The sequence below is a fragment of the Ranitomeya imitator genome, chromosome 5, assembly GCF_032444005.1.
Source record: "Ranitomeya imitator isolate aRanImi1 chromosome 5, aRanImi1.pri, whole genome shotgun sequence".
In the NCBI taxonomy this organism is placed as follows: domain Eukaryota; kingdom Metazoa; phylum Chordata; class Amphibia; order Anura; family Dendrobatidae; genus Ranitomeya; species Ranitomeya imitator.
Window position 1 is genome coordinate 715708849 of NC_091286.1, and position 17175 is coordinate 715726023.

Here is a 17175-nt window from a genome sequence, read left to right on the forward strand (position 1 = left end):
TATGGAGCAGTTTCCGCTCAGCAGATTATAGATATATGGAGCAGTTTCCTCTCAGCAGATTATAGATATATGGAGCAGTTTCCGCTCAGCAGATTATAGATATATGGAGCAGTTTCCTCTCAGCAGATTATAGATATATGGGGCAGTTTCCGCTCAGCAGATTATAGATATATGGAGCAGTTACCTCTCAGCAGATTATAGATATATGGAGCAGTTTCCGCTCAGCAGATTATAGATATATGGAGCAGTTTCCTCTCAGCAGATTATAGATATATGGAGCAGTTTCCGCTCAGCAGATTATAGATATATGGAGCAGTTTCCTCTCAGCAGATTATAGATATATGGAGCAGTTTCCGCTCAGCAGATTATAGATATATGGAGCAGTTTCCTCTCAGCAGATTATAGATATATGGAGCAGTTTCCTCTCAGCAGATTATAGATATATGGAGCAGTTTCCTCTCAGCAGATTATAGATATATGGAGCAGTTTCCTCTCAGCAGATTATAGATATATGGAGCAGTTTCCGCTCAGCAGATTATAGATATATGGAGCAGTTTCCTCTCAGCAGATTATAGATATATGGAGCAGTTTCCTCTCAGCAGATTATAGATATATGGAGCAGTTTCCTCTCAGCAGATTATAGATATATGGAGCAGTTTTCTCTCAGCAGATTATAGATATATGGAGCAGTTTCCTCCCAGCAGATTATAGATATATGGAGCAGTTTCCTCTCAGCAGATTATAGATATATGGAGCAGTTTCCTCTCCGCAGATTATAGATATATGGAGCAGTTACCTCTCCGCAGATTATACATATATGGAGCAGTTTCCTCTCAGCAGATTATAGATATATGGAGCAGTTTCCTCTCAGCAGATTAGATATATGGAGCAGTTTCCTCTCAGCAGATTATAGATATATGGAGCAGTTTCCTCTCAGCAGATTATAGATATATGGAGCAGTTTCCTCTCCGCTCAGCAGATTATAGATATATGGAGCAGTTTCCTCTCAGCAGATTAGATATATGGAGCAGTTTCCTCTCAGCAGATAATAGATATATGGAGCAGTTACCTCTCAGCAGATTATAGATATATGGAGCAGTTTCCTCTCAGCACATTATAGATATATGGAGCAGTTTCCTCTCAGCAGATTATAGATATATGGAGCAGTTACCTCTCAGCAGATTATAGATATATGGAGCAGTTTCCTCTCAGCAGATTATAGATATATGGAGCAGTTTCCGCTCAGCAGATTATAGATATATGGAGCAGTTTCCTCTCAGCAGATAATAGATATATGGAGCAGTTTCCTCTCAGCAGATTATAGATATATGGAGCAGTTTCCTCTCAGCAGATTATAGATATATGGAGCAGTTTCCTCTCAGCAGATAATAGATATATGGAGCAGTTTCCTCTCAGCAGATTATAGATATATGGAGCAGTTTCCTCTCAGCAGATTATAGATATATGGAGCAGTTACCTCTCAGCAGATTATAGATATATGGAGCAGTTTCCTCTCCGCTCAGCAGATTATAGATATATGGAGCAGTTTCCTCTCAGCAGATTAGATATATGGAGCAGTTTCCTCTCAGCAGATAATAGATATATGGAGCAGTTACCTCTCAGCAGATTATAGATATATGGAGCAGTTTCCTCTCAGCAGATTATAGATATATGGAGCAGTTTCCTCTCAGCAGATTATAGATATATGGAGCAGTTTCCTCTCAGCAGATTATAGATATATGGAGCAGTTTCCGCTCAGCAGATTATAGATATATGGAGCAGTTTCCTCTCAGCAGATAATAGATATATGGAGCAGTTTCCTCTCAGCAGATTATAGATATATGGAGCAGTTTCCTCTCAGCAGATTATAGATATATGGAGCAGTTTCCTCTCAGCAGATTATAGATATATGGGGCAGTTACCTCTCAGCAGATTATAGATATATGGAGCAGTTTCCTCTCAGCAGATTATAGATATATGGAGCAGTTTCCTCTCAGCAGATTATAGATATATGGAGCAGTTTCCGCTCAGCAGATTATAGATATATGGAGCAGTTTCCGCTCAGCAGATTATAGATATATGGAGCAGTTTCCTCTCAGCAGATTATAGATATATGGAGCAGTTTCCTCTCAGCAGATTATAGATATATGGAGCAGTTTCCTCTCAGCAGATTATAGATATATGGAGCAGTTTCCGCTCAGCAGATTATAGATATATGGAGCAGTTACCTCTCAGCAGATTATAGATATATGGAGCAGTTTCCTCTCAGCAGATTATAGATATATGGAGCAGTTTCCTCTCAGCAGATTATAGATATATGGAGCAGTTTCCGCTCAGCAGATTATAGATATATGGAGCAGTTACCTCTCAGCAGATTATAGATATATGGAGCAGTTTCCTCTCAGCAGATTATAGATATATGGAGCAGTTTCCTCTCAGCAGATTATAGATATATGGAGCAGTTTCCGCTCAGCAGATTATAGATATATGGAGCAGTTTCCTCTCAGCAGATTATAGATATATGGAGCAGTTTCCTCTCAGCAGATTATAGATATATGGAGCAGTTTCCTCTCAGCAGATTATAGATATATGGAGCAGTTACCTCTCAGCAGATTATAGATATATGGAGCAGTTACCTCTCAGCAGATTATAGATATATGGAGCAGTTTCCTCTCAGCAGATTATAGATATATGGAGCAGTTTCCTCTCAGCAGATTATAGATATATGGAGCAGTTTCCTCTCAGCAGATTATAGATATATGGAGCAGTTACCTCTCAGCAGATTATAGATATATGGAGCAGTTTCCGCTCAGCAGATTATAGATATATGAGGCAGTTTCCTCTCAGCAGATTATAGATATATGGAGCAGTTTCCTCTCAGCAGATTATAGATATATGGAGCAGTTTCCTCTCAGCAGATTATAGATATATGAGGCAGTTTCCGCTCAGCAGATTATAGATATATGGAGCAGTTTCCGCTCAGCAGATTATAGATATATGGAGCAGTTACCTCTCAGCAGATTATAGATATATGGAGCAGTTTCCTCTCAGCAGATTATAGATATATGGAGCAGTTTCCTCTCAGCAGATTATAGATATATGGAGCAGTTTCCTCTCAGCAGATTATAGATATATGGAGCAGTTTCCTCTCAGCAGATTATAGATATATGGAGCAGTTTCCGCTCAGCAGATTATAGATATATGGAGCAGTTTCCTCTCAGCAGATTATAGATATATGGAGCAGTTTCCTCTCAGCAGATTATAGATATATGGAGCAGTTTCCTCTCAGCAGATTATAGATATATGGAGCAGTTTCCTATCAGCAGATTATAGATATATGGAGCAGTTTCCTCTCAGCAGATTATAGATATATGGAGCAGTTTCCTCTCAGCAGATTATAGATATATGGAGCAGTTTCCTCTCAGCAGATTATAGATATATGGAGCAGTTTCCGCTCAGCAGATTATAGATATATGGGGCAGTTTCCTCTCAGCAGATTATAGATATATGGAGCAGTTTCCTCTCAGCAGATTATAGATATATGGAGCAGTTTCCTCTCAGCAGATTATAGATATATGGAGCAGTTTCCTCTCAGCAGATTATAGATATATGGAGCAGTTTCCTCTCAGCAGATTATAGATATATGGAGCAGTTTCCTATCAGCAGATTATAGATATATGGAGCAGTTTCCTCTCAGCAGATTATAGATATATGGAGCAGTTTCCTCTCAGCAGATTATAGATATATGGAGCAGTTTCCTCTCAGCAGATTATAGATATATGGAGCAGTTTCCTCTCAGCAGATTATAGATATATGGAGCAGTTTCCTCTCAGCAGATTATAGATATATGGAGCAGTTTCCTCTCAGCAGATTATAGATATATGGAGCAGTTTCCTCTCAGCAGATTATAGATATATGGAGCAGTTTCCGCTCAGCAGATTATAGATATATGGAGCAGTTTCCTCTCAGCAGATTATAGATATATGGGGCAGTTTCCTCTCAGCAGATTATAGATATATGGAGCAGTTTCCGCTCAGCAGATTATAGATATATGGAGCAGTTTCCGCTCAGCAGATTATAGATATATGGGGCAGTTTCCTCTCAGCAGATTATAGATATATGGAGCAGTTTCCGCTCAGCAGATTATAGATATATGGAGCAGTTTCCTCTCAGCAGATTATAGATATATGGAGCAGTTACCTCTCAGCAGATTATAGATATATGGAGCAGTTACCTCTCAGCAGATTATAGATATATGGAGCAGTTTCCGCTCAGCAGATTATAGATATATGGAGCAGTTTCCTCTCAGCAGATTATAGATATATGGAGCAGTTTCCTCTCAGCAGATTATAGATATATGGAGCAGTTTCCTCTCAGCAGATTATAGATATATGGAGCAGTTTCCGCTCAGCAGATTATAGATATATGGAGCAGTTTCCTCTCAGCAGATTATAGATATATGGAGCAGTTTCCGCTCAGCAGATTATAGATATATGGAGCAGTTTCCTCTCAGCAGATTATAGATATATGGGGCAGTTACCTCTCAGCAGATTATAGATATATGGAGCAGTTTCCTCTCAGCAGATTATAGATATATGGAGCAGTTTCCTCTCAGCAGATTATAGATATATGGAGCAGTTTCCGCTCAGCAGATTATAGATATATGGAGCAGTTTCCGCTCAGCAGATTATAGATATATGGAGCAGTTTCCTCTCAGCAGATTATAGATATATGGAGCAGTTTCCTCTCAGCAGATTATAGATATATGGAGCAGTTTCCTCTCAGCAGATTATAGATATATGGAGCAGTTTCCGCTCAGCAGATTATAGATATATGGAGCAGTTACCTCTCAGCAGATTATAGATATATGGAGCAGTTTCCTCTCAGCAGATTATAGATATATGGAGCAGTTTCCTCTCAGCAGATTATAGATATATGGAGCAGTTTCCGCTCAGCAGATTATAGATATATGGAGCAGTTTCCTCTCAGCAGATTATAGATATATGGAGCAGTTTCCTCTCAGCAGATTATAGATATATGGAGCAGTTTCCGCTCAGCAGATTATAGATATATGGAGCAGTTTCCGCTCAGCAGATTATAGATATATGGAGCAGTTTCCGCTCAGCAGATTATAGATATATGGAGCAGTTTCCTCTCAGCAGATTATAGATATATGGAGCAGTTTCCTCTCAGCAGATTATAGATATATGGAGCAGTTTCCGCTCAGCAGATTATAGATATATGGAGCAGTTTCCGCTCAGCAGATTATAGATATATGGAGCAGTTTCCTCTCAGCAGATTATAGATATATGGAGCAGTTTCCTCTCAGCAGATTATAGATATATGGAGCAGTTTCATCTCAGCAGATTATAGATATATGGAGCAGTTTCCGCTCAGCAGATTATAGATATATGGAGCAGTTACCTCTCAGCAGATTATAGATATATGGAGCAGTTTCCTCTCAGCAGATTATAGATATATGGAGCAGTTTCCTCTCAGCAGATTATAGATATATGGAGCAGTTTCCGCTCAGCAGATTATAGATATATGGAGCAGTTACCTCTCAGCAGATTATAGATATATGGAGCAGTTTCCTCTCAGCAGATTATAGATATATGGAGCAGTTTCCTCTCAGCAGATTATAGATATATGGAGCAGTTTCCGCTCAGCAGATTATAGATATATGGAGCAGTTTCCTCTCAGCAGATTATAGATATATGGAGCAGTTTCCTCTCAGCAGATTATAGATATATGGAGCAGTTTCCTCTCAGCAGATTATAGATATATGGAGCAGTTACCTCTCAGCAGATTATAGATATATGGAGCAGTTACCTCTCAGCAGATTATAGATATATGGAGCAGTTTCCTCTCAGCAGATTATAGATATATGGAGCAGTTTCCTCTCAGCAGATTATAGATATATGGAGCAGTTTCCTCTCAGCAGATTATAGATATATGGAGCAGTTACCTCTCAGCAGATTATAGATATATGGAGCAGTTTCCGCTCAGCAGATTATAGATATATGAGGCAGTTTCCTCTCAGCAGATTATAGATATATGGAGCAGTTTCCTCTCAGCAGATTATAGATATATGGAGCAGTTTCCTCTCAGCAGATTATAGATATATGAGGCAGTTTCCGCTCAGCAGATTATAGATATATGGAGCAGTTTCCGCTCAGCAGATTATAGATATATGGAGCAGTTACCTCTCAGCAGATTATAGATATATGGAGCAGTTTCCTCTCAGCAGATTATAGATATATGGAGCAGTTTCCTCTCAGCAGATTATAGATATATGGAGCAGTTTCCTCTCAGCAGATTATAGATATATGGAGCAGTTTCCTCTCAGCAGATTATAGATATATGGAGCAGTTTCCGCTCAGCAGATTATAGATATATGGAGCAGTTTCCTCTCAGCAGATTATAGATATATGGAGCAGTTTCCTCTCAGCAGATTATAGATATATGGAGCAGTTTCCTCTCAGCAGATTATAGATATATGGAGCAGTTTCCTATCAGCAGATTATAGATATATGGAGCAGTTTCCTCTCAGCAGATTATAGATATATGGAGCAGTTTCCTCTCAGCAGATTATAGATATATGGAGCAGTTTCCTCTCAGCAGATTATAGATATATGGAGCAGTTTCCTCTCAGCAGATTATAGATATATGGAGCAGTTTCCTCTCAGCAGATTATAGATATATGGAGCAGTTTCCGCTCAGCAGATTATAGATATATGGGGCAGTTTCCTCTCAGCAGATTATAGATATATGGAGCAGTTTCCTCTCAGCAGATTATAGATATATGGAGCAGTTTCCTCTCAGCAGAATATAGATATATGGAGCAGTTTCCTCTCAGCAGATTATAGATATATGGAGCAGTTTCCTCTCAGCAGATTATAGATATATGGAGCAGTTTCCTCTCAGCAGATTATAGATATATGGAGCAGTTTCCTCTCAGCAGATTATAGATATATGGAGCAGTTTCCTCTCAGCAGATTATAGATATATGGAGCAGTTTCCTCTCAGCAGATTATAGATATATGGAGCAGTTTCCTATCAGCAGATTATAGATATATGGAGCAGTTTCCTCTCAGCAGATTATAGATATATGGAGCAGTTTCCTCTCAGCAGATTATAGATATATGGAGCAGTTTCCTCTCAGCAGATTATAGATATATGGAGCAGTTTCCTCTCAGCAGATTATAGATATATGGAGCAGTTTCCTCTCAGCAGATTATAGATATATGGAGCAGTTTCCTCTCAGCAGATTATAGATATATGGAGCAGTTTCCTCTCAGCAGATTATAGATATATGGAGCAGTTTCCGCTCAGCAGATTATAGATATATGGAGCAGTTTCCTCTCAGCAGATTATAGATATATGGGGCAGTTTCCTCTCAGCAGATTATAGATATATGGAGCAGTTTCCGCTCAGCAGATTATAGATATATGGAGCAGTTACCTCTCAGCAGATTATAGATATATGGAGCAGTTACCTCTCAGCAGATTATAGATATATGGAGCAGTTTCCGCTCAGCAGATTATAGATATATGGAGCAGTTTCCTCTCAGCAGATTATAGATATATGGAGCAGTTTCCTCTCAGCAGATTATAGATATATGGAGCAGTTTCCTCTCAGCAGATTATAGATATATGGAGCAGTTTCCTCTCAGCAGATTATAGATATATGGAGCAGTTTCCGCTCAGCAGATTATAGATATATGGAGCAGTTACCTCTCAGCAGATTATAGATATATGGAGCAGTTTCCGCTCAGCAGATTATAGATATATGGAGCAGTTTCCTCTCAGCAGATTATAGATATATGGAGCAGTTTCCGCTCAGCAGATTATAGATATATGGAGCAGTTTCCTCTCAGCAGATTATAGATATATGGAGCAGTTTCCTCTCCGCTCAGCAGATTATAGATATATGGAGCAGTTTCCTCTCAGCAGATTATAGATATATGGAGCAGTTACCTCTCAGCAGATTATAGATATATGGAGCAGTTTCCGCTCAGCAGATTATAGATATATGGAGCAGTTTCCTCTCAGCAGATTATAGATATATGTAGCAGTTTCCTCTCAGCAGATTATAGATATATGGGGCAGTTACCTCTCCGCTCAGCAGGGAGATGATCTCCAGGGCGCAGGCGATGATTCTTCGGGACGTCTCTGCCTCCATCCTCGGCCGTCGCTCCGGTGACAGATGTTGGATGATGTCGGGGGATGGAGACCTTCCGGCTTCTCTATAATTATGGCTGACACCAGAGAGAACAAGCTGCGGCAGCTGCACTGTAGAGATGAAGGACCTGTGGTGACGTCAGCACCATGTGACCAGGAGGGGCGGAGCTCAGCAGATTAGTTGTGGTGCAGGACCTGTGATGACGTCAATGTCATGTGACTATTGGTCACGTCATCTCTTGTTTGCAGGAAGGCTGGAGCTGACAGATGCGGAGCTCCGCCCCTCAGTCACGTGGTGTCTCCTCAGGTCCTGGAGCAGCCGCAGTCGGTGTCGCCGCTGTACACACAGGTCCTGCAGTCTCCGCTTCACTATTGCGGATTTCCACACTCGGATCCTTCTTTCCTGTTATTCCCCCGCCCGGGGCTGCAGTGTGAGGGAGGGGCCGCTCCTGGATTTACTACAGCAATAACGGGGATAATCGGAGACTTCTCTGCAAGACACAGTCTCAGGTGAGGAGGGAGGAGGGGGCCACTGCCACAGGACAGACCCTGAGGAGGGAGGAGGGGGCCACTGCCACAGGACAGACCCTGAGGAGGGAGGAGTGGGCCACTGCCACAGGACAGACCCTGAGGAGGGAGGAGGGGGCCACTGCCACAGGACAGACCCTGAGGAGGGAGGAGGGGGCCACTGCCACAGGTCAGACCCTGAGGAGGGAGGAGGGGGCCACTGCCACAGGACAGACCCTGAGGAGGGAGGAGTGGGCCACTGCCACAGGACAGACACTGAGGAGGGAGGAGTGGGCCACTGCCACAGGACAGACCCTGAGGAGGGAGGAGGAGGCCACTGCCACAGGACAGACCCTGAGGAGGGAGGAGGGGGCCACTGCCACAGGTCAGACCCTGAGGAGGGAGGAGGGGGCCACTGCCACAGGACAGACCCTGAGGAGGGAGGGGGCCACTGCCACAGGACAGACCCTGAGGAGGGAGGAGTGGGCCACTGCCACAGGACAGACCCTGAGGAGGGAGGGGGCCACTGCCACAGGACAGACCCTGAGGAGGGAGGGGGCCACTGCCACAGGACAGACCCTGAGGAGGGAGGAGGGGGCCACTGCCACAGGACAGACCCTGAGGAGGGAGGAGGAGGCCACTGCCACAGGACAGACCCTGAGGAGGGAGGAGGGGGCCACTGCCACAGGACAGACCCTGAGGAGGGAGGAGGGGGCCACTGCCACAGGACAGACCCTGAGGAGGGAGGAGTGGGCCACTGCCACAGGACAGACACTGAGGAGGGAGGAGTGGGCCACTGCCACAGGACAGACACTGAGGAGGGAGGAGGGGGCCACTGCCACAGGACAGACCCTGAGGAGGGAGGAGGGGGCCACTGCCACAGGACAGACACTGAGGAGGGAGGAGGGGGCCACTGCCACAGGACAGACCCTGAGGAGGGAGGAGGGGGCCACTGCCACAGAACAGACACTGAGGAGGGAGGAGGGGGCCACTGCCACAGGACAGACCCTGAGGAGGGAGGAGGGGGCCACTGCCACAGGACAGACACTGAGGAGGGAGGAGGGGGCCACTGCCACAGGACAGACCCTGAGGAGGGAGGAGTGGGCCACTGCCACAGGACAGACCCTGAGGAGGGAAGAGGGGGGCCACTGCCACAGGACAGACCCTGAGGAGGGAGGAGGAGGCCATTGCCACAGAACAGACACTGAGGAGGGAGGAGGGGGCCACTGCCACAGGACAGACCCTGAGGAGGGAGGAGTGGGCCACTGCCACAGGACAGACCCTGAGGAGGGAAGAGGGGGGCCACTGCCACAGGACAGACACTGAGGAGGGAGGAGGAGGCCACTGCCACAGGACAGACACTGAGGAGGGAGGAGTGGGCCACTGCCACAGGACAGACACTGAGGAGGGAGGAGGGGGCCACTGCCACAGGACAGACACTGAGGAGGGAGGAGGGGGCCACTGCCACAGGACAGACACTGAGGAGGGAGGAGGGGGCCACTGCCACAGGACAGACCCTGAGGAGGGAGGAGGAGGCCACTGCCACAGAACAGACACTGAGGAGGGAGGAGGGGGCCACTGCCACAGGACAGACACTGAGGAGGGAGGAAGGGGCCACTGCCACAGGACAGACCCTGAGGAGGGAGGAGTGGGCCACTGCCACAGGACAGACCCTGAGGAGGGAGGAGGGGGGCCACTGCCACAGGACAGACACTGAGGAGGGAGGAGGAGGCCACTGCCACAGGACAGACACTGAGGAGGGAGGAGTGGGCCACTGCCACAGGACAGACCCTGAGGAGGGAGGAGGAGGCCACTGCCACAGGACAGACACTGAGGAGGGAGGAGGGGGCCACTGCCACAGGACAGACACTGAGGAGGGAGGAGGAGGCCACTGCCACAGGACAGACACTGAGGAGGGAGGAGTGGGCCACTGCCACAGGACAGACCCTGAGGAGGGAGGAGGAGGCCACTGCCACAGGACAGACACTGAGGAGGGAGGAGGGGGCCACTGCCACAGGACAGACACTGAGGAGGGAGGAAGGGGCCACTGCCACAGGACAGACCCTGAGGAGGGAGGAGTGGGCCACTGCCACAGGACAGACCCTGAGGAGGGAAGAGGGGGGCCACTGCCACAGGACAGACACTGAGGAGGGAGGAGGAGGCCACTGCCACAGGACAGACCCTGAGGAGGGAGGAGTGGGCCACTGCCACAGGACAGACCCTGAGGAGGGAAGAGGGGGGCCACTGCCACAGGACAGACACTGAGGAGGGAGGAGGAGGCCACTGCCACAGGACTGACCCTGAGGAGGGAGGAGGGGGCCACTGTCACAGGACAGACCCTGAGGAGGGAGGAGGGGGCCACTGCCACAGGACAGACACTGAGGAGGGAGGAGGGGGCCACTGCCACACGACAGACCCTGAGGAGGGAGGAGGGGGCCACTGCCACAGAACAGACCCTGAGGAGGGAGGAGGGGGCCACTGCCACAGGACAGACCCTGAGGAGGGAGGAGGGGGCCACTGCCACAGGACAGACCCTGAGGAGGGAGGAGGGGGCCACTGCCACAGGACAGACCCTGAGGAGGGAGGAGGGGGCCACTGCCACAGGACAGACCCTGAGGAGGGAGGAGGGGGCCACTGCCACAGGACAGGCACTGAGGAGGGAGGAGGGGGCCACTGCCACAGGACAGACCCTGAGGAGGGAGGAGGGGGCCACTGCCACAGGACAGGCACTGAGGAGGGAGGAGGGGGCCACTGCCACAGGACAGACCCTGAGGAGGGAGGAGGGGGCCACTGCCACAGGACAGACCCTGAGGAGGGGGCCACTGCCACAGGACAGACCCTGAGGAGGGAGGAGGCCACTGCCACAGGACAGGCACTGAGGAGGGAGGCTGGGGACACTGCCACAGGAGAGACACTAAGGAGGGAGCCACTACCACAGGACAGACCCTGAGAAGGGAGGAGGGGGCCACTGCCACAGGACAGACCTTGAGGAGGAGGCCACTGCCACAGGACAGAGACTGAGGAGGGAGGAGGGGGCCACTGCCACAGGACAGACACTGAGGAGAAAGGAGGGGCCCACTGCCACAGGACAGACCCTGAGGAGGGAGGAGGGGGCCACTGCCACAGGACAGACCCTGAGGAGGGAGGAGGGGGCCACTGCCACAGGACAGACCCTGAGGAGGGAGGAGGGGGCCACTGCCACAGGACAGACCCTGAGGAGGGAGGAGGGGGCCACTGCCACAGGACAGACCCTGAGGAGGGAGGAGGGGGCCACTGCCACAGGACAGGCACTGAGGAGGGAGGAGGGGGCCACTGCCACAGGACAGACCCTGAGGAGGGGGCCACTGCCACAGGACAGACCCTGAGGAGGGAGGAGGCCACTGCCACAGGACAGGCACTGAGGAGGGAGGCTGGGGACACTGCCACAGGAGAGACACTAAGGAGGGAGCCACTACCACAGGACAGACTGCCACAGGACAGACCCTGAGGAGGGAGGAGGGGGCCACTGCCACAGGACAGACCCTGAGGAGAGAGGAAGGGGCCACTGCCACAGGACAGACCCTGAGGAGGGAGGAGGGGGCCACTGCCACAGGACAGGCACTGAGGAGGGAGGAGGAGACCACTGCCACAGGACTGACCCTGAGGAAGGGGCCACTGCCACAGGACAGACCCTGAGGAGGGAGGAGGGGGCCACTGCCACAGGACAGACCCTGAGGAGGGAGGAGGAGGCCACTGCCACAGGACAGACCCTGAGGAGGGGGCCACTGCCACAGGACAGACCCTGAGGAGGGGGCCACTGCCACAGGACAGACCCTGAGGAGGGAGGAGGGGGCCACTGCCACTAGACAGGCACTGAGGAGGGAGGAGGGGGCCACTGCCACAGGATAGACCCTGAGAAGGGAGGAGGGGGCCACTGCCACAGGACAGACCCTGAGAAGGGAGGAGGGGGCCACTGCCACAGGACAGGCACTGAGGAGGGAGGTGGGGGCCACTGCCACAGGAGAGACACTAAGGAGGGAGCCACTACCACAGGACAGACCCTGAGAAGGGAGGAGGGGGCCACTGCCACAGGACAGACCTTGAGGAGGAGGACACTGCCACAGGACAGAGACTGAGGAGGGAGGAGGGGGCCACTGCCACAGGACAGACCCTGAGGAGGGAGGAGGGGGCCGCTGCCACAGGACAGACCCTGAGGAGGGAGGAGGAGGCCACTGCCACAGGACAGACCCTGAGGAGGGAGGAGGGGGCCACTGCCACAGGACAGACCCGGAGGAGGGGGCCACTGCCACAGGACAGACCCTGAGGAGGGGGCCACTGCCACAGGACAGACACTGAGGAGGGAAGAGGAGGCCACTGCCACAGGACAGACCCTGAGGAGGGAGGAGGGGGCCACTGCCACAGGACAGACCCTGAGGAGGGAGGAGGAGGCCACTGCCACAGGACAGACCCTGAGGAGGGAGGAGGAGGCCACTGCCACAGGACAGACCCTGAGGAGGGAGGAGGGGGCCACTGCCACAGGACAGACCCTGAGGAGGGAGGAGGGGGGCACCACAGGACAGACCCTGAGGAGGGAGGAGGGGGCCACTGCCACAGGACAGACACAGAGGAGGAAGGAGGGGGCCACAGGACAGACCCTGAGGAGGGAGGAGGGGGCCACTGCCACAGGACAGACCCTGAGGAGGGAGGAGGGGGCCACTGCCACAGGACAGACCCTGAGGAGGGAGGAGGGGGCCACAGGACAGACCCTGAGGAGGGAGGAGGGGGCCACTGCCACAGGACAGACCCTGAGGAGGGGGCCACTGCCACAGGACAGACCCTGAGGAGGGAGGAGGGGGCCACAGGAAAGACCCTGAGGAGGGAGGAGGGGGCCACTGCCACAGGACAGACCCTGAGGAGGGGGCCACTGCCACATGACAGACCCTGAGGAGGGAGGAGGGGGCCACAGGACAGACCCTGAGGAGGGAGGAGGGGGCCACTGCCACAGGACAGACCCTGAGGAGGGAGGAGGGGGCCACTGCCACAGGACAGACCCTGAGGAGGGAGGAGGGGGCCACTGCCACACGACAGACCCTGAGGAGGGAGGAGGGGGCCACAGGACAGACCCTGAGAAGGGAGGAGGAGGCCACTGCCACAGGACAGACCCTGAGGAGGGGGCCACTGCCACAGGACAGACCCTGAGGAGGGAGGAGGGGGCCACTGCCACAGGACAGACCCTGAGGAGGGAGGAGGAGGCCACTGCCACAGGACAGACCCTGAGGAGGGAGGAGTGGGCCACTGCCACAAGACAGACCCTGAGGAGGGAGGAGTGGGCCACTGCCACAGGACAGACCCTGAGGAGGGAGGAGGGGGCCACTGCCACAGGACAGACCCTGAGGAGGGAGGAGGGGGCCACTGCCACAGGACAGACCCTGAGGAGGGAGGAGGGGGCCACTGCCACAGGACAGACCCTGAGGAGGGAGGAGTGGGCCACTGCCACAGGACAAACCCTGAGGAGGGAGGAGTGGGCCACTGCCACAGGACAGACCCTGAGGAGGGAGGAGTGGGCCACTACCACAGGACAGACCCTGAGGAGGGAGGAGGGGGCCACTACCACAGGACAGACCCTGAGGAGGGAGGAGGGGGCCACTACCACAGGACAGACCCTGAGGAGGGAGGAGGGGGCCACTACCACAGGACAGACCCTGAGGATGGAGGAGGGGGCCACAGGACAGACCCTGAGAAGGGAGGAGGAGGCCACTGCCACAGGACAGACACTGAGGAGGAAGGAGGGGGCCACTGCCACTGGACAGACCCTGAGGAGGGGGCCACTGCCACAGGACAGACCCTGAGGAGGGAGGAGGGGGCCACTGCCACAGGACAGACCCTGAGGAGGGAGGAGGGGGCCACTGCCACAGGACAGACCCTGAGGAGGGAGGAGGAGGCCACTGCCACAGGACAGACCCTGAGGAGGGAGGAGTGGGCCACTGCCACAGGACAGACCCTGAGGAGGGAGGAGTGGGCCACTGCCACAGGACAGACCCTGAGGAGGGAGGAGGGGGCCACTGCCACAGGACAGACCCTGAGGAGGGAGGAGTGGGCCACTGCCACAGGACAGACCCTGAGGAGGGAGGAGTGGGCCACTGCCACAGGACAGACCCTGAGGAGGGAGGAGGGGGCCACTGCCACAGGACAGACCCTGAGGAGGGAGGAGGGGGCCACTGCCACAGGACAGACCCTGAGGAGGGAGGAGGAGGCCACAGGACAGACCCTGAGGAGGGAGGAGGGGGCCACTGCCACAGGACAGACCCTGAGGAGGGGGCCACAGGACAGACCCTGAGAAGGGAGGAGGAGGCCACTGCCACAGGACAGACCCTGAGGAGGTAGGAGGGGGCCACTGCCACAGGACAGAACCTGAGGAGGGAGGAGGGGGCCACTACCACAGGACAGACCCTGAGGAGGGAGGAGGGGGCCACTACCACAGGACAGACCCTGAGGAGGGAGGAGGGGGCCACTGGACTGACCCTGAGAAGGGAGGAGGAGGCCACTGCCACAGGACAGACACTGAGGAGGAAGGAGGGGGCCACTGCCACAGGACAGACCCTGATGAGGGGGCCACTGCCACAGGACAGACACTGAGGAGGGAGGAGGGGGCCACTGCCACAGGACAGACCCTGAGGAGGGAGGAGGAGGCCACTGCCACAGGACAGACACTGAGGAGGGAGGAGGGGGCCACTGCCACAGGACAGACCCTGAGGAGGGAGGAGGGGGCCACTGCCACAGGACAGACCCTGAGGAGGGAGGAGGGGGCCACTGCCACAGGACAGACCCTGAGGAGGGAGGAGTGGGCCACTGCCACAGGACAGACCCTGAGGAGGGGGCCACTGCCACAGGACAGACCCTGAGGAGGGAGGAGGGGGCCACTGCCACAGGACAGACCCTGAGGAGGGAGGAGGGGGCCACTGCCACAGGACAGACCCTGAGGAGGGAGGAGTGGGTCACTGCCACAGGACAGACCCTGAGGAGGGAGGAGTGGGCCACTGCCACAGGACAGACCCTGAGGAGGGAGGAGGGGGCCACTGCCACAGGACAGACCCTGAGGAGGGAGGAGTGGGCCACTGCCACAGGACAGACCCTGAGGAGGGAGGAGTGGGCCACTGCCACAGGACAGACCCTGAGGAGGGAGGAGGGGACCACTGCCACAGGACAGACCCTGAGGAGGGGGCCACTGCCACAGGACAGACCCTGAGGAGGGAGGAGGGGGCCACTGCCACAGGACAGACCCTGAGGAGGGAGGAGGGGGCCACAGGACAGACCCTGAGGAGGGAGGAGGGGGCCACTGCTACAGGACAGACCCTGAGGAGGGGGCCACAGGACAGACCCTGAGAAGGGTGGAGGGGGCCACTGCCACAGGACAGACCCTGAGGAGGGAGGAGGGGGCCACTGCCACAGGACAGAACCTGAGGAGGGAGGAGGGGGCCACTACCACAGGACAGACCCTGAGGAGGGAGGAGGGGGCCACTACCACAGGACAGACCCTGAGGAGGGAGGAGGGGGCCACAGGACAGACCCTGAGAAGGGAGGAGGAGGCCACTGCCACAGGACAGACACTGAGGAGGAAGGAGGGGGCCACTGCCACAGGACAGACCCTGAGGAGGGGGCCACTGCCACAGGACAGACCCTGAGGAGGGAGGAGGGGGCCACTGCCACAGGACAGACCCTGAGGAGGGAGGAGGGGGCCACTGCCACAGGACAGACCCTGAGGAGGGAGGAGGAGGCCACTGCCACAGGACAGACCCTGAGGAGGGAGGAGGGGGCCACTGCCACAGGACAGACCCTGAGGAGGGAGGAGGAGGCCACTGCCACAGGACAGACCCTGAGAAGGTAGGAGGAGGTCACTGCCACAGGACAGACCCTGAGGAGGGAGGAGGGGGCCACTGCCACAGGACAGACCCTGAGGAGGGAGGATGGGGGCCACTGCCACAGGACAGACCCTGAGGAGGGAGGATGGGGCCACTGCCACAGGACAGACCCTGAGGAGGGAGGAGGAGGGCGCCACTGCCACAGGACAGACCCTGAGTCGGGAGGAGGGGGCCACTGCCACAGGACAGACCCTGAGGAGGGGGCCACTGCCACAAGACAGGCACTGAGGAGGTAGGAGGGGGCCACTGCCACAGGAGAGACACTGAGGAGGGAGGAGGGGGCCACTGCCACAGGACAGACCCTGAGGAGGGGGCCACTGCCACAGGACAGACCCTGAGGAGGGAGGAGGCCACTGCCACAGAACAGGCACTGAGGAGGGAGGTGGGGGCCACTGCCACAGGAGAGACACTAAGGAGGGAGGAGGGGGCCACTGTCACAGGACAGACCCTGAGAAAGGACGAGGGGGCCACTGCCACAGGACAGACCTTGAGGAGGGAGGAGGAGGCCACTGCCACAGGACAGAGACTGAGGAGGGAGGAGGAGGGGGCCACTGCCACAGGACAGACCCTGAGGAGGGAGGAGGAGG

General features: G+C 53.5%; 2 protein-coding genes across 4 annotated transcripts in view; one reads left to right on the top strand and one right to left on the bottom strand.

Moving 5' to 3' along the window:
- LOC138638952 (oocyte zinc finger protein XlCOF7.1-like) overlaps positions 1-8338 on the bottom strand; it is a 115192-nt gene extending 106854 nt beyond the window's left edge. Inside the window, exon 1 of the mRNA XM_069728714.1 lies at positions 8116-8338. Within this exon, the coding sequence (XP_069584815.1) occupies positions 8116-8184 (69 nt within the window). The 5' untranslated portion in view covers positions 8185-8338. The remainder of the gene's footprint in view (positions 1-8115) is intronic.
- Positions 8339-8473: 135 nt separating this feature from the next.
- The window catches only part of LOC138638953 (zinc finger protein 484-like), a 196140-nt gene continuing 187438 nt past the window's right edge, over positions 8474-17175 (top strand). For 2 of the 3 annotated variants that reach the window (XM_069728717.1, XM_069728716.1), the window contains exon 1: positions 8491-8693. The gene's annotated coding sequence lies outside the window, so the exon portion shown is untranslated. Of the gene's footprint in view, positions 8694-17175 lie in introns of all 3 variants that reach the window. The other variant, XM_069728715.1, reaches the window with a different exon arrangement.